Here is a 22986-nt window from a genome sequence, read left to right as displayed (position 1 = left end):
TTTTTTTAATTAAAAAAGATTTTAAAAAATAGATTTTATTGCCACTTCCTAATTCTAACCTTAAAACAAATGAAATGTTAAGTACAAAATATAGTTCATTTCATCATCTTCTACATCTCAGTCTTCATCTATGTTTCAGTTTATAACGTATCTGAAATGATACTTTTATGCTAGAGATTCAGAGATTGATGGGTTTTCAAAGAAATTGGTGACATACATGTACAAGTAAAATTAATTTAAGAATATAATTTGAGTAAACAAGGCCAAAGATGATAGTACAATAAAATCCCCTCAACCAAAAAAATCAAATTTCTATGACACTGAATACTTGTTTTTATTTTACAGTCAAATCAGTCACAAATTTGTCTTAAAATGTGGTGTTTTAGTTTTAATCTTTTGGCCTGGTTTGTTGAGATTCGGTCGCAATTTCTAAGCAGTAGACAAAATCATCTCTACAGCCTATAACTACACAGTTCCTGAACACAACAGGTGATGAAAAGACCTCCCCGGGTAACTGACAGGAAGTCACGACCTCTCCTGACCCAAGGTCAAGGATCACCACTGACCCCTGAGTGGAGCAAACAATCACAAATGCATCACCTCGGCAGCTATGGTGGATCTTTGAATTACATCGATTTGATATACAATGGTATTGTGAGTTGTGAGGTAGTTTTGGTGAGTTGGGAATTAACTTTCCTGAATTGTGAGGTAGATTTGGTAAGTTGCTGGATGGCTTTATAATAACTTCAAAAGTTATCTCAGTTTTTGGACTGGCAAGATTGCCATCCGTCTGGAGTGCATCACAGCTGATGCAATGATCGTGAGGTGCGATTTGGCAGAGTCGATCACTTCGGAAAATAAACGGTGATGTGTAGACAGCGGCAGGCATTTTGTGCTTCCAGCATAGTTGTCCAGTCTGGAGGGACAGACAATAGACATGGTGATCATGTGACCCAAAGACCACGCAGGAGTCTACTGTGGAGGGATGTTTGGTGGGGTTGAGGGTCCCTGGAGACTGAGCGACGGTTGGAAGACATGGTGAGGAGAAGATGGGGGCATCAGCTGTGAATCTCCATAACTGAAATAATAGGATTGGGAAAAAAGGCATGAATTACTATTTATCAACATTTTGATAAGCTGAAAGAGTTCGCGTGCAAAAAATAGAGGGAAATTTTTGTTGGTGCTCAAAATGCCTCTGCAAGTGTGTCAATTCTAAAACAAACATTTCACAAGAAATTATTTTATGACCAAGTCAGGAGTCTCAATTTGATATTTATTAAGAAACATTTCACACCTGTAGTCCACTGTGACTGATGCAGTAAAAGTTGCCGTCCACACAACCAAACACAACGCTATCCAATGATGCCATTGGTGATGAGAAGACAGGCTTGCTACAGTTGAAACTCCACTTCTTGGCTCCAGTTTCCTTTAAAACAAATATTAATAATCAGCAATATTCAGCATCAACAGTACTGTATGCTTTAATCTGTAACATAAGTTTTATTTGGTAAAGTACAGAGGTCTTGGGTTCATATCCCACCCAAGCAAGCCTATGAAGATTAATCCACCTGCTCTTAATACTGAACATTCACTATTTGAAAGGGAAATCTGTCTATAATACAGATTTATATCACCAGTCATTTGTCATGTGATGTAAAATTCTTGTAAATGAGGTCTGCATAGCACATACATTTGCTGGGTTCTTTATACTCGTTGGGTGCTCCGTGGAGTGATGAGTATGATTTTGCCGCACCAAGAAGTGAGGGATCATTCTATGTACTTTGTGCACATGATACATCACTTTGTGGTGCGACAACTATCATTAATTATGTCCCTTTATGGTACGACTGATTATGACTGACTACCTTATTGACAGCTATCAGCAATCCAGCAAGTGTTGCCACATAGACTGTAGATGAAGGGTAGTGTATGATAGGAGAGGAAAACACAGAACCACCTCCACAATGTAAACTCCATCTGCAGCTCTGATCCTATAACAATGAGCAAGCAAAATATAACGATCAGAAACATCAATACAAAGACTGTATTCGTACACTTACACTTTGTGTAAAGATGAGACACCTTAACAGAAATTTGAGAAAGTTTCCAAAAAGTTCCTTAAGCTTTGAGACAAAAGTGTGAACATAAGTATGTGAGCACAACATGATAGTACACTAGGTTTGCTTCCATGGCCAATTAGGGAAACTTTTGTACGAAGAGACTGAATATTTTGGAGACTTTTAGACATTAAACAAAATTGTTCAAGATAATAAAGAGGCCGAATAAGTTACCTCAATATCCAAGGCATAGAGTTGATGATCATGTGATCCAACATACACAAGAGATGAACTCGTATCCACTACAGGAGAGCTTTTGATTGGTCCGTTGGTTTTGAATTTCCAATGGACAGTTCCAAGTGTAGCATCCAACACGTAAAGGTGGTTATCATAGCAACCTGTAAATAATAACCAACAAGAAATCTCATGGAGCTAATGTAAGCACCAAACTTTACTAAGCACAGAAAAAAAAAGTTAGCAGCCAAAAACTCATGTGAAAAGTACTGTTTGTGACTGGTTCTTGAACGAGTTTAGCTTTGAGATATAAATTTACGATTTTACTTTTTAAGTTTGACCTACCAACAATCACTTTCTTTCCACAAGCACTAAGACACGCTGAGGACTCCACTCGGTCGCCTAGCTCTGCTACCCACAATGCATTGCCAGTTGCCATGGAGACTGCTGCAAACTTGTGAGAGTGGGAACCAATGTAGATGACGGGTGCTGACCTATGCACAGGCAAAGAAAGCAGTAGATGGTTGAATTCAGTGGTTGTTACATTTTTTTTTCTATCTTTTAGTAATTTTTTGACTTTTTTGTGGAGATTATACATTTTTATTCTTACCGAGAATGTGTGACCAGCAATGGTGATGCATCAACACACTTGCCAGTGTTGTACTGCCACCTTTGAAGAAGACTGACGCTCCTACCAACAGAAGAATCTTCTGCCTGGTTGCCCCTAGCAACAACCCCATCACTTTTATCATTGAGTTCTGACAAGAAAGCGTCATATGATACTGTTCTTTCTTTGGTTGCCATTAGCTGAGAACATCTCCTCACAACAACACAGTCGGTAGCAACCGGAGGATCGACGGCTGAGGCAAAAGGCTGACAGTTAGTCTGTGATGTGTCATGGCTGTCGTTCACATTAGAAGCTTGAGTTGCCACTCCTTGGAGAGATACGTCACTTTCATCAAGTTCTTCTGGTCTGTGACATTTATTTTGAGAAAAAGATTTCGGCAACTTGGCACAAGTTTCCATCTCACTGTCTTGTACTGCAGTGGTTTCAACGATGTCATTTGGAACTGAAATCTTTCTTCTCTTTGATTTCCGAAGTTGGTCATCTGTTGCTGTATCTAGGCAGCTTCGGATGCATTTCAGAACAGATTTAAAGGTCTGGTGGAGTATGGTATCTAGAAGATTTGGAATGGGTCTTCCGTTCCATGATTCTATAGCATCTGTAAGTCTTACGGCTTGAAATGAGTCTCCACCGCTGTGAAGGATGAATGAGTGATTGTCTTGTGGTTCTGTTGATGATGGGGCTGCTTCCTGTCACAAAAAATCATTAAAAAAAATTAGGATAATGTAAGGTCGAAAGCTACGATGAAGGATCAATTCAAACTCATTATTATTTTCTGATCCTTGACAAATTTCTCAGTTCCTTGTAATAAAACAATTACTTTTTTTAACTTGTTACTTCAAAACTCCAGGTAATATTTTCACGACCTTCAGAGAGTTCCCCAAAAATATACTGAATTTTGAAAAATATCAAATTTGCCTTTCAACAAAATAACCACCTAATATTTTTGGCCTAGAACAAAACCTAGCTAGTAATTGTTACAAGATGTAAGTTTACCTTCCACAAAATTGCCAGATCCTCTTTCTGCATTTCCCCTTTTGTGGGCGGATTCCAGACCTCCCTCTTAAGCCCTTCCATCTCTTCAGCGTGCCTCATCAATGCCTTCTTATCAACCTTTCCATGAAGCGTCACTGGAAACTTCTCCAAGAAGTAGACTTTATCTGGAAGACAGTGGGATGGAAGTATGCCCTTCAGCAAAATCCGGAAGGACTCTTCATTTCCAGTGGATAGAGATTGATTTGGTTCTCGCTTGACTTGAAACGGAATGCAAAAGAGGAGCAGTTTCTCTTGGTGTGTCTGGAGGACTTTGCAGGATTCTACAACTTGAAGGGCTTCAATTCTCTGTAGAAGCAATGAAAGTAAGATTATATCACTGTTGAGGGCATTGTCTGGTACATACTGTATTCACAAGTTTGTCCATGGCATGCAGAGATTTTTCTTCCTTGATTTTTTAAATTTGTATCAATGATCAATAACGAAGTAAGTGAACATTTAATGAAAGTTTTCGTATGAACTTGTTCATAAATATTTAAGCAGAGAGTAGCAAAAGTGTATTGACATTTCAGATACAGAGCTTTAACAAAATGTTCAAAATTAACTTTACACAGATTCTTCTTAGAACTTAACTCCAAAAAGAGATAGATATACATGTATAGTCACAGGGTATTGCCACAAACTTTCGCTTATTGCTCACCTAACCATGCAAACCTTCAACTCTTAAGCAGGAATTTCTTGGATACTTTCGTTCTGATGTTTCTTACCTGTTTAACCTGTATCAGATTGACTCGTATGCCATTCCGCTTGACTTGGTCTTTACCACGACCAACAAACATCAAGCCTCGATCAGTGATGCGCACCCGATCCTTTGTGGATCTCATCACCCCCCTCTCACTTAATGGTATCGGCCAAGTCTCGTCATTCAGCAAACATACCCTGCTCTTGCTTCCTGTGTGGATATATGCAAATTTAGCATAACTTAGATACTTGAACATTTTCATTGTTACGAAGTGCTATCATTTCTATAGCATTAAAGGAATAAGTTTGCACATTTTATCAAGAGGCTCACCAATGAATACTTGTCCTTCTCCTTCTGTGATGGTTTGACCGTTCTCATTTCTTACCTCCAGTGTGGTTTCCAGAAGTGGCTTACCTAGGAGAATGCTTTAAAACAAAAACAAAATTACCCATAAAATATTATCCATATTAGTATGATATAATGGAAGAAAGTACCTGTAAACAAAAGAATAGCAAATACACATCGTTCAAAATCAGAAGTGGCATAAGGAAAACGACTTTGAATCATCTTTTCGATATAGGAAAACTTTGTTCACACAGAGCTGAACCATCACGTACATCATTTTTAAGTGGTTATCTCACCTTTCATGACATTCCTCCATTTTACACTGTGTGTCAATCTTTTGGCACGATGCCCAACTTGACACCTCCGTTATGCCATACAGGTTGTAGAACTCTGTGGTATTGTCTGCTGCCCTCATTTGGTTGATCTGAGCCACTGTGGGGCAGGTTTCCCCACCAAAAGCCAGGACACGGACAAGTGAAGTTGAGGTTAAGAGATGTTGACGCACCTGGTCTTTCCCAAATCGGCTGATTAGGGTTGGTGTAGCCTGGTCAAATAAAATAAAGCAAACGTAAAAAGTCAACAAGTCAATATGATAACAAGATCAAGTCACTCTGGTCAAGTCATTTTGGCATAATTTCTAAGTCAATGACTTATCACATATCATATACTTGTATTATGTAACTAGCACAATCATTATCAAGTCCACACAAATCAATCCCAAGTCAATCGCATGTTCTTCAGAAATTGTCTCAATCAAGTTTACAGTTATTCAAATGGACTGTGACAAAGGCATTCCTTTTTCTCTCTTTATTTGTGAGTTATGACCCAACTTGCGTGTGACTTGCCACTTGACTTGCAATGGACTTGTGATGGACTTGACTACAGTACTTTTTGCATCCATACCTGCAATATGGATACTTGATTCCTCACTAGTATATCCAGAAGTGCTCTGGGCATTGCTTTGATTGAGTCTGGAACTAAGACTAGACTTGCTCCCTTGGACAAAGCAAGAAACATGGCGACAATGCTGGGGTCAAAGGTCAAAGTTGAAGCTACAAAGATGACATCATCTGGGTTGATGCTAAAAATATCACTGGAAGAGAAAATCAGAGTAGAGATGTAATACACTGGTTAACTAAACACCTGTAACTATTTAATACAACCCTTTATTTTTTCAGTTTCACATTTGTCCAAACATTTCACAACTTGAATGTGACTGAATTGAAAAATTGAACACCAAGTGCTCCACAAAGACAAAATGTTTTTAGGACTTAAAAAATACTTACCTTAAATCGGTAATATTTGGCACGATGCACTGATGGGGAACACGCACATTCTTTGGCCAGCCTGTTGTACCGGAAGTGTGCATGACATAGGCAAGTTGGAAGACAGGGGATTGGCTGAAAGTATTATGAGGTTTCTGATTGGTTGAAAGTTTGACCAATCGGAAGCTGATGCCGTGAGAAAGTGACAGGTCATCTGTTGGCTGGGCGTTGTGTGCCTGGCCATAGTTCAACATAAAGTTCTGTAATTGGGATCAATTAAAGAAAACTTGTTAAAGAGCTACAATTAAAGTTTAATTGTAATATCATCAATATCAGTGGCTAGTCTATGAGCTTATATAGTTACATAAATGTTGTTTGAAGTTATAACTGAAAAGAGAAACATGCTTTATTCTTGTTAAAACACACAAGTTGTTTGGAATAAACAATTTCACAAAATTATAATCTGTCAAAATTAGAAATTTTCACAAAATACTTGGTCTTTAAAGAGAAAAGAAACAGGTAATACTTTGCAAATTTTGTGAAGGTGTTGGAAGTCTAAATAAAACTAACCTTCTCTAGGGACTTTGGGACTAAAATCCACAGCAGGCTTTGCGACGTGATCAAATATTCATTCATGTCATGAGGTGCTCTGGGGTCTAACGGGAGAAATGAAGCACCGGCCTGAAGAATGCTTGTAAACAACAAGATACAAAACAAAATATAATTTCAATTTTCAGCACTCTTCAAAAATGTATTATTTAGAAATTTACTTTTTATCAAATAGCACATTATTTTTTGGCAATGTAGTTGGAATCATTGCAAACATGCCCACTATATTAGCTTGAGTAACTCCAGCTTAACAAGCGCATCAGGAATTCACATGTGAATTTCTGATGAGCTTAAGCTGGAGTTCAATTACTCAAGCTTGCCCACTATAATAAAAAAAAATGCAAACTTGAAAAATTAATGCATTTATCTTACCCAAGAATGCAAGATGGTAGCATCACAGAGTTCTCATAGTACAAGCCAACCACATCACCCAGCCCGCATCCCACATTACGCAGCATCATTGCCATGCATCCTGCTGCCTCCTGCATCTGCTGGTATGTTGCCACGGTAACCTCCTCTCCATCATCAAATACAACTGCTCTGTTGTTGGCGTGCTGACTGGCCACCAAATCTACCAATCCATGAAGGGTTTGATTGACTATGTCTGCCATTTTTGCAGCGTCAACCTCACCTTTTAAGTTGAACTTGACAATGCTTGAGTGAGTGAGATGAAGACATTGACATTGTCAACAATGAATGAGAATGTCACGGACTGGTATAAACCATATAGAAACCGGCTTTATTCTAACTTTGTAATCAAATATTTCAGTTATGTTTCATGTACTTAAAAAAACACCTGAAGATAGTATTCTTCATAATGACAATGAATGAAGTTCCAGGTTTAAAATAAATAAAGTTTATGCCGATGTGGCTCAGTGTTTGTTGGGGCATGGAGGAAGGAAAGGCAAGCAGTGAAAATTGTAGTCAGATTCCACTGACCTGGGGATTACAAGCGTTGCAGTCATTGAGTAGTCTGGGAACATGACCAAACTTCAAAATGGCGGCGCCCATGAACAACAAGCCAGGCGATTCATCGGACAATTCTGACGCAAAATGCGCCAGCTGTGGCGAGTGCCAGAAGGTCATGAAACGTTGTACTCGCTGTAGAAGCACTGTTTATTGGTTCGTATGATCTTCAACATTTTGTGTGTTCCTTGTGACTAAAAATTTGCCCAAAATTTGCAGCGAAAACCGGCGAACAAAACAATGCGGTTCCAAAATGCATGAGGGCGCTATTTTCATGCAACGGTTGGCCATACTCATATTTTTTTCTGTTGACTGTTGGTCTTTTTAGTTGTATAGTATTAGTAATAAAAGGTAATAAATTATGAGATTTTTCTTTTAAATTACGGGCATCGTCAATCGATCTTTGGTTGGGGCATACTTGCAGAATACCCCGTCACTCGATCTTTGCACCTCGTAAGTCGTACTCGACTCGTAGCTGGCTACGGAGTCACGATTGATTGCCCTCAACAAACCTTCTCAGTGCTACCTGTACGTGCCAGGCCTGTACACGTCTAGCCCGACTGCGTCTGGCCGTACAGTACTATCGCAAGCTCTGTAGTACGGCCAGACGCCCGATGCTTCCAAAAAGACTGAATTTTGTTGGCCGCCGATGTAGCGATTTTGCTACATCTTTCGATCGCGATTATCTTTTCATCCAGGACACAAATTTCCAAAGTTAAGGTTTGTAGTCGTAGAGCAACTCGTACCTTTTCGAAAAAACGTTCTTTGGTCTCAATATTTTCATCCATCTGGCCACAAGACGAATTTCAGTCATCAGATTCCACAAATATCGTCCCCCATGCGATCCCCCATGCGATTTCAAAATGGCGGCCGCGCTGTAATGTTATGCAATATGCAGGCGCGCCCGCGCAAACTCATGAATATGCATAAACAGTCTGTGACGTGTGACCTCGGGACGTATGGCCCCGCACGGGGCCGCACGCACGTCCAAAAACACGAGGTCACACGTCACAGACTGTTTATGCATATTCATGAGTTTGCGCGGGCGTGCCTGCATATTGCATACATTACAGCGCGGCCGCCATTTTGAAATCGCATGGGGGATCGCATGGGGGACGATATTTGTGGAATCTGATGACTGAAATTCGTCTTGTGGCCAGATGGATGAAAATATTGAGACCAAAGAACGTTTTTTCGAAAAGGTACGAGTTGCTCTACGACTACAAACCTTAACTTTGGAAATTTGTGTCCTGGATGAAAAGATAATCGCGATCGAAAGATGTAGCAAAATCGCTACATCGGCGGCCAACAAAATTCAGTCTTTTTGGAAGCATCGGGCGTCTGGCCGTACTACAGAGCTTGCGATAGTACTGTACGGCCAGACGCAGTCGGGCTAGTACACGTCATGCTCCACTGCATTCCTACTCTGCAGCCGCATAGCCGGCAACAGGGTAGCCCCATAAATGTGGCTTATTTACTGGACTGCCTCCGTAAACATAGGCCACACATCCACATGTACAAAAATCGTGTCGACGGAGCCAAATTTTGATTTTCACATTTAGGCTTAGTTTGTATGTTTTTTTTGCTTTAGAAGCATACTCACCCTCTTTATAGGCTAATCAGAAAGTGCTGCCTTTTTCAGATGTATATTTTTCGTGAAATTTCCAGATTCATTTTTACACGTTTGCGTATCAAAATTTCAACATGAAATTTCACAAAAATTAGACATCTGAAAATAGCAGCACTTTCTGATTAGCCTGTAAAGAGGGTGAGTATGCTTCTAAAGCAAAAAAAAAATACAAACTAAGCCTAAATGTGAAAATCAAAATTTCGCTCCGTCGACACGATTTTTGTACATGTGGATGTGTGGCCTATGTTTACGGAGGCAGTCCAGTAAATAGGCCACATTTATGGGGCTAGCAACAGGGTAGTTGGTTTGGACTTGGTTTGGAATTTTTTCAGCAACTCTCATTCCCATTTCCTAGCTTCGTTCTCAAGTGTTATCAAGGGGACTACCAGTACCACTCCGCGTAGCCGGCAACAGGGTAGTTTCATGGTTTGGACTTAGAATTTTTCAGCAACCCCCATTCCTTTTGTGTTGCTTCTTTCTCAAGGGGACCCCAGTGTCCGCGTAGCTAGCTGGCAATGGACTTGAATTGTTTCTTTTCCAGTGATTCCAACTGCGTAGCCAGAGATTTTAAGGGTGTATTTCCGGGTGGCGGGGTATTCTGCAATTACTCCGATCTTGGCTTAAGTGTATTTCAAAAGCTTAAGAACATCACAATGAATAGATTGGTTTGGTAAAATGGGGAGGGAGGGAATTTGTGACAGTTTGGATCGCTAAAAATTGATTGAACTCTGATGTGAAAGTTGTGTAAAACTTTTAGCTTTTATTCCCTTCATTTCACACAATAAGTTAAGTGTAATCACATATTTTTATTGAAATTTTGAAATGTTTTTTTTTCTTTCTTTTTTGTTCAGCTCAAGAGATTGCCAAATTATAGACTGGCCAAGACACGAGGCGGTTTGCTCCAAATTGGCATCATTCTGTGCCAAAGGACAGGAGACTGATCATGATACTGCAACCAACAGCTCTACTCATTCTCTCACTGAAAGGATACAAGATTCTCTGAATATCAGAGACACTGCACAGACAGCAAATCAAGACCAACCAGACGCAATGTTGCACACGTCCGAACCTTTGAAAAAATCTACACCTTGCCAAGAACCAACTTACAGGATCACTGTTAAATGCCAAAGAGACAAGCATCAAATTCATGTTAACTCGGAGTGGGAGGCTTCCAGAATGTTATCCCACATTAGCGAGGAAATCCGAATTCCCATGGACAAGCTGAAACTGGTGCACAAAGGGAAGCTTGTGAACAAGCAGAACGCGAAGGACTTTGTGAAAGACAAGGCCGTTTTTCAAGCCATTGGTGAAATGTCGGAGAGTGAGGAAGGCTTGGATCCATCTCAAATTGACCGCATTATGTCTAAGATCAGAGTGGAAAGAAATGAAGCCATCCGAGCCCTAAGACTCAAGGGTGATGTCATAGATGCAATACTGTACCTTGGGAACAAATAAGATTTACCACAGGTAAACACAGGAAAAATAACAGTGTAGCGAATCTATAGACATTAATGGTTGCTACAGGTACACATGTAGCATGATGGGGATAGAGGATGCGGTTGCCAAGCAACGTTGCTGCATCCCTCAGTCATTATAGGAAAGCAGTATTAACAATAACATGGAAACAGCATCCTAGAAAACTCCTTCATGCAACCTGTTTGTGTATGCATTTGGTGTGACCAAATACCACATAAAAGTAAAACTCAACTGTGTTCATTTTGTTAAAATAATAAACTGTACATGTGTATACTCACCACCAACTGCTGCAAAATACCTGGTTTTGACTGTACCCTGATAGAAACTCTCCAAAGATGGAAAAATCAGATTGCATATTTACACTTTTTGTCCATGTTTTGTTTTACTTCATTCTTATGAATTTAACTTATTCAAGACAAAATTTAACTTGTAAAATTTCCACAAATACTTTACAGAAGAACCATCCCATCTAATAAGTACCCAAACCCAACCTGTAATAGAAACTTGTACAGGAAACATGACAAGAAGTCAATTTCCCAGGACATCTGTTTGAATTGATTCTTGTACTAAATATTCTCTGCTGTAATCCATACTTTGTAAACATTTAAACAAGGCCCGTTGTTATACTACTTGGCCGATGCTGCTCAAGTTCCCATAAAACTCTTCACACTTCAGGCGAACTAAATCAAACACATGAATAATGCAGGGTAAACATTTGGAGGAGGGTGGTGTGAAATCTCTCATCTCAATTGCAGAGGTCCACTTTTTGTCAGTTTGTCGTGGGTACTAGTTCGGGTCGTATCTAACTACTGGGAGCTGGAGAAACCTTAAAGGAATACGTAGTTAAGCATGGATGAGGTATGTATTAAGATATCTAACACCTGATGTAATGGCGTTGTCTGCTCCCTAGTCTATCCATTGGGCTCGTTCATTGTACAAGCTAAAAGTCAACATGAAATTATCTAATCCGTAAACGTTTTTTAACCATTTATTTCATTAAGAACCACAGATTGGAAAGATTGGGTTTTGTTTGCAGGTGCTTGCAGATGGTGTTTAAGTGGAGTGCCGTGGCCTCGTGGTCTGGAGCATTGAATTCGTGGTCTGCGGGTAATTCTGCAGGTTGTGGGTTCGAGTCCAGCCTGGGGTTATGGTGCGTGTGCCCTTGGGCAAGGCACTTTGTCACTCGTTGCTTCTCCTCACCCAGGAGTAGATGGGTACCTGTGAGGGCAGAGATGGTTTATTGTGGTTGATTTTAGCTGCTTTATGTGCTGAAATGGCAGCATCAAGCTGTATACTCCCCAGGGAGCTGAGATAATCTTTGGAATGTTTCATTGGCGAAATGAGCAGGGTAATATAAATGAGTTAGCGCTCTAGTAATTTAATATAGCTCTGTGGTACCAACTCACAGTAGATTTCTTTTAACTTGTATTCTCCAAGTATCAAGCCTTGTGGGACTTACACATCAACTGCAGAATTATATAGCTTCTGTGTAAATAGATTTTGTCACCACTGTGAAGTTAGATGACTGGTCAGAGAGAAAAGTTCAGTAAAGTTCTGAATCTGACAAGGGTACTTCCTTTGCATGCATTTGTAAAACAGTATATCTTGTATTTCATGCATATAATGAAACAATAAACCTCTATTTACTCGGATTGTACAGATTTCTAAACATTATTGCCTGATAGTGATACGATCGTGTTACTTATGAAATGCTAATTCATTTGAGTACAATACATTTAGTAGTTTGGTACTGTGCTTTAATTTGAGAAAGAGACGTGAATAAATCAGCCTGAAGTTAAATATATTGAGACTTTGCTTTTGGAAGAAAACTTCTGTAGGAAGCATCTTTTATTTGGTTTTCAGACCTAACTTGAATAATCAAAAAGTCTTTGAAACCACTCATGTAAAAATAGAAATCCCTTCCTTTCCACTTTCCATTATCATATACATGTAGTGTAAAGTATGCTACCATATAGACAAGCGATTTTCCATTGAGACTCTGAAATATTCTGAAAAGCAACAGTTTATTAGAATTCAGCTTTTGGAGCAACCCTGGTGTGTGAGTAAAAAAATATTAGAATTATGCTTTTCGATGGATTTTTATTCAGTGACGTTTTTCAGCGCATAACACTTTTCTGCAGGTTAGTACTACATGTATGACAAAATAAAATGGAAAATTTTTGAGATTGAATATTTTATTACCATGAATTATGTCAAATACTTTTATTACATTTGCCCACTTTTGTGTTGAATTCTTCATCCAAAATTGTTAGCTTTGAACGTCATAAAACCCTACCTGTGGAACTGAGATAGATTAGACCCAACACGATGTACAAATTTACCCTGTCAGAATTGGTTGTTCAGGGGTAAAGATAAACAATCCCTGTGGTCTTTGGGTGTATATTACCTCCTTGTTATTGCACGTGGTGATAACTTCAATTCATCCTCTATTTGTCTATTTGTTTGTAGTGTATATTTGATGGCTTTACGCCCAGATAATACAAACAAATAACCTCATATAGGGGTCAATTTATGCCAGTGAGAATTGAAACACAATGTACAGTAAAATGCCGCTATAATGAACACCTCTATAACGAACATTTGATTATAATGAACATGCCATAGGGCTCCCAAATTAGCAAATTATATTTGAATGCACTATCACTATAACGGACAACCACTACAACAAGCATCATGTTCTACTGTAGTCTTGTAAAGCTTGCAATTTCCTGATTAATTTGTTTTAGCTCCTGACAAAATGTAAATATCAATCTCCAACAGAAAAAAGGAAAACATTTTGGTGAGGCAAATGGTGGAATTGATGGCATCTACAATGGAGGGAAAGATGTCACTCATAGTGATAGCGAGAGTAGAAGCTCTGAGTCTAGCGATGGTGGGGAAGGGAAGAGAGAGACGTGGAGTAATCAGTTGGACTTCCTTTTGTCTTGCATCGGGTTTGCTGTGGGGCTTGGCAATGTCTGGCGATTCCCCTATCTGTGCTATGATAATGGTGGAGGTAAGATGAGTTTAATTGAGTCAATCACAAGCCAATCACATGTTAAGTCACAAGTCGGTCACAAGGCAGGTCACAAGTCAGATGGACATGATGAAGGAACGTCTTTGTCAAATTTCATTTTTACAGCTTGTCATTTCCCTCAAGATTAGATGGCTTGTGAAAAATTGACTTGTGATTGATTTGTGATTGTCTTGTTATTGATTTGTGATTGACTTGTGATTGATTTGTGATTGATTTGTGATCTACTTGTATTTGTGATTGACTTGTGATTGACTTGTGACTGATTTGTGATTGACTTGCAATTGATTTGTGATTTACTTGTGATGGATTTGTGATTGACTTGTGATTAACCAAAGATTGACGTGATAATGATTGCAATGACTAACAGTAACAGTGACTTGATTAGAATTCTGTACATAAGATATCAGCTACCATCTTAAAGGGAATATACAACATTTGCAAACATCGAAAAATAAAACTACCAAGTTTTTGCGAAATACCTTAATAGGATGTTGGTAAATGACAGTCTAAAGCATCCTGTAAAATTATGGCACCTGGTATACTGTCATTTTCAAGAAAAGTGGTATTTTTGTATCAATTTCCAACGCTGATCGGCCGATCAGCGTTGGAAACAACTGGCTTTTTTTCAAATACTGGCCCCAATTGACCATCGCACTTGTTTGCAATCGATTACAAACCTATGAACGGGTACGAGCCAGCTAGACTGGTTCCCTGACCTTACAATTCCCCAATGTATGTAAACTGCTCTGTTTCTTCTTATATGGAGTCAGGGAACCAGACTACAGGAAAATGATCGTTTTTCTTGGTTTTTATAGCATTTTCGAACCCAAAACCTCCAAAAAGTCAGTGTAACTATATTTGCTTTATATTTCCAACCCCCCAATCCCATCCATTTCTGAAAATTACAGCAAAAGCAAATGATGTATATTCCCTTTAAAACTTACAATTTTTATTAAAAATTCAGTGTTGTAGTTGAGGCTGTTAGGAAGTTTGCGAAATATTACGTGGTGTATTAGAAATGAATCCCAGGAAACTTTGTTTGGGTATTTGAAGATTTTGATAACTTGAGTACTACTTTTCTACATTTCAGGAGCGTTCCTGGTGCCATATGTCATCATGTTGTTTGTCGCTGGTCTACCATTGTTCTATCTGGAGTTGGCTTTTGGGCAGTTCGCCAGCTTAGGAGCTGTTGCCATATGGAAGATCAGTCCAATTTTCACTGGTAATGACAACAACAGTTCAAATGTATACGTAACTCCATCTTTCGACCATCTACTATGGATTTTAAATACAGATCCTCTTTGGATGAACAATCTGAACTGTCTATCTTCTAACCCAATTCTTATCACAAAATTGACATTATTCTGTCTCTTTTCCTCAGGTGTTGGCATTGGTATGATCATCATCGCAGCCTTGGTTGCTATCTACTACAACGTCATCATTGCCTGGACTATCTATTATCTTATCCGTTCCTGTACAACTGAAGCTCTGCCATGGTCCACATGTGGTCATGAATGGAACACTGCACAATGCTTCAACGAGTCTATGAATTACACCAAGGAAGAGAGAGCGAACCTTACAAGACCTAGCGATGAATTCTGGCAGTAGGTTCCAAGATTGAAAAATTTCCTCATAATTTAATTTTCTGTTGTATCCAGTGCTGACAGGAACAAAATTAGCTTTTACTTCAAATTTCATGGCCCATACTGTTATTTCGTGTTTAAGGATGTAGATTTTAATTAGTTTAAACTCAATACACTTCTCTTTGGGAAGTCTTCTGGAAAGAATTTCCTGAACCTTGAAAAAATCTTTGACTGAAGGAATCAAATGGTAAAATCGTGACAAATCGTTTTCCATACACCTTGATGCTTTTGAGGATCTGGGAAGATTTGGGTAAAAAATTTAGGTCTGAAGCTTGTTGTACATTTGCCTGTTTTTGTTGATTTAATTTCTAGCCATCAGGTTCATAAGATAACCGATGGAATCCACGACTTGGGTGGTATAAGGCTGGAGTTACTGGGCTGTCTGGCACTAGCCTGGATCATTGTCTATCTGTGTGTCTTCAAGGGGATCAAGTCTTCTGGAAAGGTAATAGCCCAGGCTAGGGGAATCCTGACTTGTGATTGAGTTGAGATTTGACTTGCTAGTGACTTGTGATTTGACTTGCTAACGACTTGTGATTGACTGATAATTAACTTGACTACAACACTGGGAAACAATGTGGAAAATAATTTGATAATTAACAATTGTTGACTGTTGCGACGCTAGCAGGTTCCACATGCACGCGCAACATGCACAATGAATGCAATGCGATATCACCCTCAGTGTGTGACATGCCGCATATTTATTTTCCAGACACTCGGCCGTCCGACACCAATGAAATTACAGTATCCAAGCACACAATATAACAATTCAAGATGTTCAATAATTGTTTGACATTTTGTGTTCTGTCCAGGTGGTGTATTTCACAGCCTTATTTCCCTACGTGGTTCTCATTATACTCCTTGGTAGAGGCGCCTCCTTACCAGGGGCTGGCAAAGGAGTAGAGTTCTACATTAATCCAAAATTTGAATTTCTACTGGATGCTAAGGTAATACATTCAAGATAACCATCCCAGTTTTTAAAAAGCCAGCAGGAGTTTTCAACGGATCTTCACCTGATAGGTCCCAGCCACTTTTTACTTTAAATGGTTGTTTCCCGTCGAAAGTTGAGGTGTTGAGAACACCTTATTTGTTTTAAGTACTCTGATTGGTTTAAGAGTATTTGAAAGGTACTGACATGCGTAGGTATTTGATTCAAAACCAGACCCTTCCTGCCAGTCAATTAAACTGCACATTGACCAATCAGATCACAACTTTTGGTCAGGTGACCATAATAGTTTTGTCAAACTTAAGCACAGGCAATGTGAGAAATGTACCGTACACAACCAAAGGTGGGCGGGGCTTAACAATCTGGAACAGTCCATTGTGGTAGTTCTGAGTATTCGGGAGGTGGGGTTTTTTTTTTTTCCAATAGAAACAGGAAGTGTAAATGATGCAGTTGAATTTCTTTTCGGTGTACACCCCCAATTGTTTCTTTGCTTGTTTCTCTTCAGCCATGGAAGGACGCAGCCAATCAGATCTTCTACTCTCTGGGGATTTCTTTTGGGTCACTGACGACAATGGCCAGCTACAATAGATTCCATAACAACTGCCAGAGGTAAAAATAAAATTAAAGGTTTTTAGGAAATCTCAATTGCCCTTTCAATTTGCTCATTTTTCTTGATCATGTTTCACATAAAGTAAGGAGAAAAGGCACCATTTGTGCTTTCATTGAAGTAGCTCTTTGACTACATAATCAATTGCCTTAATAAGCAGTACTACTTCAAGATGAATACATTTTCTCCTGGTTTCCAGTAACCTTTCAGCATGCAAAACTTTTAGAGCTTTTAAATATTTGAATTGAAGATTTCACCTTTTGAACATTTCACCTTTTCTTGTGTTTTTGACCAGGGATGCACTGATTGTGTCTTTCTGTAACTGCGGAACCAGCATCCTAGCAGGGTTTGTTGTGTTCTCTACTCTGGGTTTCATGTCAGTGGACAGTGATAGAGACATTTCTGAAGTTGCAGCAAGTGGTAAGCATCACATTGTGCCATATTATTTATGTAATTGTCAGGGCAATGGTCATTTTGTTTTGACCAAGAAATCCTCACAAGTCCCTGAGTATTTCTTGGGTGAATGTCAAGTATTCTAGTGACTTTGTTGTTCTTTTTTAAAGACCGTGAACATATACATAATCCTCAATTCTTTTAATTATGGTTACCTTTCTTCACCTTTCTTCATATATTCTTTAAAGCTATTATTCATTTGTAAACACATTAAAATTAATGTGAAATAACTATTAAAAGAAAAGGAGAACATAGCTTCATAGTAAAAATTTTTTGGAAAAAACGCTCCCTGTTCTCAAAACTGAAGTTTTTTTGCTGTGTATTTTTCTGCTGTTTCGTGCACGAAACAATAATACGGATTTGTTTTTCCTTGCATCAGGTCCAGGTCTAGCGTTCATTGTCTACCCAGAAGCCTTAGCTAAGATGGAACCACTTCCTCAGCTCTGGGCTGTTCTCTTCTTTCTTATGCTACTGACGCTCGGTCTGGACAGCATGGTAAAACACAATTTATAGCCTAGAACCTTTTATAGATCTATAGATTATTTATCTCAAAGTGTGCCTTGAACGTGGACAAATTTACTTTGGTTTGTGGTACTGCTTAGTACTGACGGTTTGCAGTTTTCTATCATTTCATATTCCAGTTTGCAATGATGGAAACTGTGACCACTGTCATCATGGATGCGTTACCTAATCGCTACAGACGCTGGAAGTGGTTGATCATACTGGGAGCCTGCTTTGTCGGATTCTTGCTGGGAATTCCACTGGTAACCCAGGTAAGTGTTCATTCGAATGGCTTATGACTTGAAACTGAATGACTTGTGATTGACTTGCGATTGGTGTTTGATTGACTTTAATCGACTTGTGATTGACTTGTGGTTGACTTGTGATTGGTTTGTGATTGACTTGTGATTGGCTTGTGATTGGCTTGCGATTGACTTGTGATTGACTTGTGATTGAATTGTAACTGACTTGTGAATGACGTATGATTGACTTGTGATTAACTTGTGATTGCTTTGTGATTGAAATGTGATTAACTTGTGATTGAATTGTGACTGGCTTGTGATTGGCTTGTGATTCTACCCAGGGTGGCTTGTATGTACTGACCATCATGAACGACTATGCCGGAGGGTTTTCCCTGATGGTCATATCCATCTGTTACTGTGTGGCCATCTGCTATGTCTATGGACTGAACCGATTTGGTGGAGACATCAAATCTATGTTAGGATCGTTGCCCAATATCTACTGGAAGGCTTGCTGGGCTGTTGTGTCACCACTTGCTATGGTGGTAAGTAGACTGTAAAACAGGGCTACGTTTGAGAAAAACAAAGCAAAGTATAAATAAATTGATGTACCAGATGTACATTGTACTTGACATCAGGGGGCGTGTTTTCGTGATCGTGACCAGAAACATGTTTGTGATGTCAAATTGATAACCAAAACATGTTTACACATGCGGGCAAAAACGCTAAACCGAAAACAGTGTCAGAAAGTTGTGAACAGACATATGGCGGACATTTTGACAACATCGATAATTTTTAGGTGTTGGCGGCCAGTCCCAGCGAAATTCGGGATAATACCTTGTGGGCTTGTAAGTTGTATAGACATTTTATTACAGGCCACTTAAAAAGTACAAACTTACGATGTACGTATTTTTCCTCAACACTGTTGTGTTACATGTCGTGTATTTATCTTTCTGCCATCTTGAAATGCACTCCGTAACCGACCCTTTACCTTGGTTTGGTTTTAATCGGAACAGTGACGTCACTCCAGCCAACCGAAGTCACGAAAACGCTCAAGCAATAAGCCAAAGGTCACGGTAGCGAAAACACGCCCCGTTGATGATAACTCTATTACATTAGTTCTGATTATAGCAATAACCACTTCAAGAACTGTATGTTCGATCTTGGAGGAGGTCATGAGTTCTAGTTCCTCATGAGCAAGAATTTGAGGTGTTTTTTTTTCACAACTCTTTATTTGCATTGCTTACAGTGCTTAAAAACTACATGTATGCAGTGAAAGTCTAAACCAAACGGTGATATTTACATCTTGCTGCAAAACGTTAAGATTGAATTGTAACTTTTGTACCATCTTTCTGTTACTGTGACAGGTTGTTGTGATAGCTAGCTTCATTTTCTACGCGCCATCAGGATATAACAAGCAGGTCTTCCCACCGTGGGCTCAAGGCATCGGCTGGGTGCTAACACTTCTCTCATTCATCACCATACCACTGTATGCTATCTTTGCTATCATCTTCAGGACTGATAGCTCATTCTCCATCTTAGAAGTGAGTGTCACGATTTTGTAAATTTGTGCTCATGTGGATTCAAATTACACATGCACTTCTGTATCTATGATGAGTTTGCTTTGTTCTAGAAAAAGTGGTTTTCCAAAAAGATGATTTTTCCCAAAAGCTCTCTAGGCATAAAATATAATTATATGAACCTTTCTCTCTGCCTTAAAAACAAAAACTTGAAATAACATTTGTATTTTGCATGTGAGACAAGGTGCCAAATTAAATACCTAAAGTCCATAATTTTAACCCCCAAAACACCTTTTTTGGACAAAAATATATTTGACTGTATTCCACCTCAATGGCACACCACTGAAATGTCTTGTTGTCCCCTTTAATGTTATACCACATTTGAGGTTGTGATGCTTTTAGTTCTGAAGATTTCATAATTTTTCAAATTTTCAGCCATGCATGTCCACTTTTGCGTGGAATGGTGGAACATACTGTGTATGTATTAATTGAATTTGTGGGTGCTCAATACTCATGTTCTCATCGTCATTTCGTGCCTTAACAGCGCATCAAGACTCTACTGAGGCCCACCTGGGATTGGGGACCCGCAATAGACAAACACCGCATCGAGGCAGGCTACGACCCGTTACCTGCAGACGGTGCCCCACCATCACCGCTGGAGATGAAGTCTAACAGCGTCTTTGAAACCAAGAAACCTCACGTTGCTCTGATCTCAAGTGCTTCCATGGTGGATCAGGAAGACAGCAAGGATCTTTACTGCTATGACCAGTCTGTGCAGGTGGATTTTGATTAGAATTGGGGGGAAAAACACTGTTATCTTATTTCAGACATCAGCTTCATCCTCAGGCAACAATCAAGGGTTGGTAAATGGCCTAGCTTTATTAAAATATTCCACGTTAATTTCATTCTTTGTGAAAATTTGCAGGCATGTTGGCTCATTTAAAAATGAATTTTCCAAAAGTTGGTCAGTATTCTGTCATTATGTCAAAGGCATCACACTTCCTCTCTCCCAGTTCAGGAAAACTTTGAATTAACATTAGTTAATGCGGACGAGCTTGTCTTTGCCTTTGACACTTGAGACAGTTTTGAAGAAACTGAACTTTAGTTGGGATTAGAAAAAATCAGTGTTCATTTTATGGTGTCTTAACGGGTAGCCTTTGTGCGAAAACATGCCTTTACCCTCTTTCCTTTATATGTGTAACTAACTCGTCATTCCTCGTTGGATTAGTTTCATAGTTTCTTGTAAGCAGCTGAAACTTGTAATGGGTCATAATTTTATCTGTGTATTCCGTCCTCCCAATTGCACATCCAAAAGTGAAGAATACCCTACAAGTTTGTTGAAAAACAAGATGAAAAACCCAAAGGTTGGAAATTAATGTAAATAATATAAAAATCACAATACATGTTTCCTTGCTGCCTTTGGCTGAGTGAGGTTAATCTATTTTACCACGTAATAAGTTTTGTATGTTTAAACAAGTGTGATTATTAAGCTAGGTTTTATGTGATTTTCACTGTAATCAAATAACTTTTGAAGTACCTCAGATAAAATGTAGCGATAGCATTATTGTTTATTTCATACCGTATATATTTCACTTACGGTATACTGAGTTGGCTCAGGAACGGTGTGTGTGTAGAACTTTTTACTGATTGTTGTCATGCAAAGATGTAATTAATTTTGTTACAAAGGACAGCGATGTAAATACTCGGGGGGGGGGGGGGGGGACTCCCATCAGTGGGTGTTGAGTCACCTTTGTTTAGAAATGTTTACTGAAATGTTTTTATGCACAAATGTCGTTTGTTACAAAGGACAGTAACTACTCAGGGAGGGGGACATGCCGCCACCCCCAGGTGAACCCCCCCTCATCAGTTTAACCCTAGTTACGGCTTTGACTGTTAGATTCAGTTTAAGGTAAAATAATTTTCTGTATCAGAGACGTTACATTTTATTTTCTCAGTAATTGAACCAAATAAATGAACCGTTTTTCAGGCAAAGTTAAGTTGATATGGATGTTTTATGCATGATGATGATAATAGATAATCATTTTTTTTTTTTTTAGCTAATTAAGTCAACATTAAGGAAATGTTTGCAGAAATGCACGATTGTAAATTTTTTAATTTGTTAATCTGAAGTCTGTTTAAATAAATTCATGTTTGCCCATGTACTGCATCAAGTTTTGCTTTCGTGCATGTTTGAAGTGTCATTTCTTTAACAGTATTCAAGTAAAGACTAAATAAAATGGGTTATGAGCAAAATATCCCATTCTTGGGGGGGAGGGGAGGAGGCAGTGGTCACTATTACTATTTAAAGAGAGAAAATAATGTTGGGGTCCGGATTCCTTGGAAAGCCATGCCAATTACACAAACATCTGTATCTGTCAACACATCTTCAGCTTTAATTTTACTTTTCTTAATTTCAGACTTTTTTTCTTTTTCTTATTATCGAAAAATATTTCCTACCCCTAAATGCCAGTCTAAATCCATAATATTTGGGTGTGAGTGTATACTGAGGCCTAGTGCTATTAACAACCCTGGATCTCGTGCTCAAACTGACTCCCCTAGCCCTGCGAATTGGACCCTAATTACGCCATCTTATCTCGGCTTAGTTTCACAAAACTCAAATTAATTTGATTGGATTTTTGACATTGCAAAAATCGTATGCAGCTTTCCTTCCATTTTCATTGCTTCATCCCATTACGTACCGTCCTTTGCATATTTTTTTTCTGGATAATTCTGCGACTTGTCAAGTCTATGGAACCGGTTGGCACGGAATCTTGGCTCAATAATTCTGTTGCATCCGGAGAAGTTTTCCCCCCTCACTACAATGTATTTCGCCGTGATCGTGAAAACATCAGAGGAGGAGGAGTTTTTATCGCTGTGAAAAATACATTCATAGCTTCAGTTGAAACAAATCTACAAACTAATTGTGAACTTTTATGGATAAGCATCCATGTTAAGGGATTGTCACCAGTGTACATAGGTGCCTTTTATCGACCGCAGTCTGCAGATTGTGAAGTTGTCAAGGAGCTGGACTTATCCCTCTCTCGTATTCCACCCAACGCTTCAACCTGGCTCCTGGGAGACTTTAACTTGCCAGATAT

At 39.0% G+C, this 22986-nt stretch overlaps 3 protein-coding genes across 3 annotated transcripts; 2 read left to right on the top strand and 1 right to left on the bottom strand.

Annotated features, from left to right (window-relative positions):
* On the bottom strand, positions 1-7948 carry LOC119727349 (beta-alanine-activating enzyme-like). Its single transcript, XM_038199203.1, has 15 exons — positions 7810-7948; positions 7243-7524; positions 6832-6952; positions 6283-6521; positions 5900-6089; positions 5293-5540; positions 4982-5076; positions 4677-4861; positions 3913-4257; positions 2902-3605; positions 2637-2785; positions 2292-2455; positions 1866-1991; positions 1295-1426; positions 1-1078 (listed from the first exon to the last, which is right to left on the bottom strand). The coding sequence occupies exons 1-15, from the start codon at positions 7851-7853 to the stop codon at positions 389-391; spliced, it is 3714 nt and encodes a 1237-aa protein (XP_038055131.1). The 5' UTR covers positions 7854-7948; the 3' UTR covers positions 1-388.
* Positions 7835-11800, top strand: LOC119727351. The gene is made up of 2 exons (XM_038199205.1): positions 7835-7992; positions 10318-11800. The coding sequence occupies exons 1-2, from the start codon at positions 7868-7870 to the stop codon at positions 10919-10921; spliced, it is 729 nt and encodes a 242-aa protein (XP_038055133.1). The 5' UTR covers positions 7835-7867; the 3' UTR covers positions 10922-11800.
* On the top strand, positions 11721-22059 carry LOC119727350 (sodium- and chloride-dependent glycine transporter 1-like). Its single transcript, XM_038199204.1, has 13 exons — positions 11721-11800; positions 13724-13958; positions 15070-15201; positions 15361-15583; positions 15935-16067; positions 16435-16569; positions 17074-17177; positions 17471-17595; positions 18008-18123; positions 18270-18401; positions 18713-18913; positions 19736-19912; positions 20433-22059. Exons 1-13 carry the CDS (start codon positions 11792-11794, stop codon positions 20679-20681), a joined length of 1971 nt encoding a protein of 656 aa, XP_038055132.1. The 5' UTR covers positions 11721-11791; the 3' UTR covers positions 20682-22059.
* The last annotated feature ends 927 nt before the right edge of the window (positions 22060-22986 follow it).

The sequence above is a fragment of the Patiria miniata genome, unplaced genomic scaffold (genome assembly GCF_015706575.1).
Source record: "Patiria miniata isolate m_02_andy unplaced genomic scaffold, ASM1570657v1 HiC_scaffold_20, whole genome shotgun sequence".
Classification (NCBI taxonomy): domain Eukaryota; kingdom Metazoa; phylum Echinodermata; class Asteroidea; order Valvatida; family Asterinidae; genus Patiria; species Patiria miniata.
Note: the sequence above shows the minus strand (reverse complement) of the source record. Positions and strands in the feature narration are given on the sequence as shown.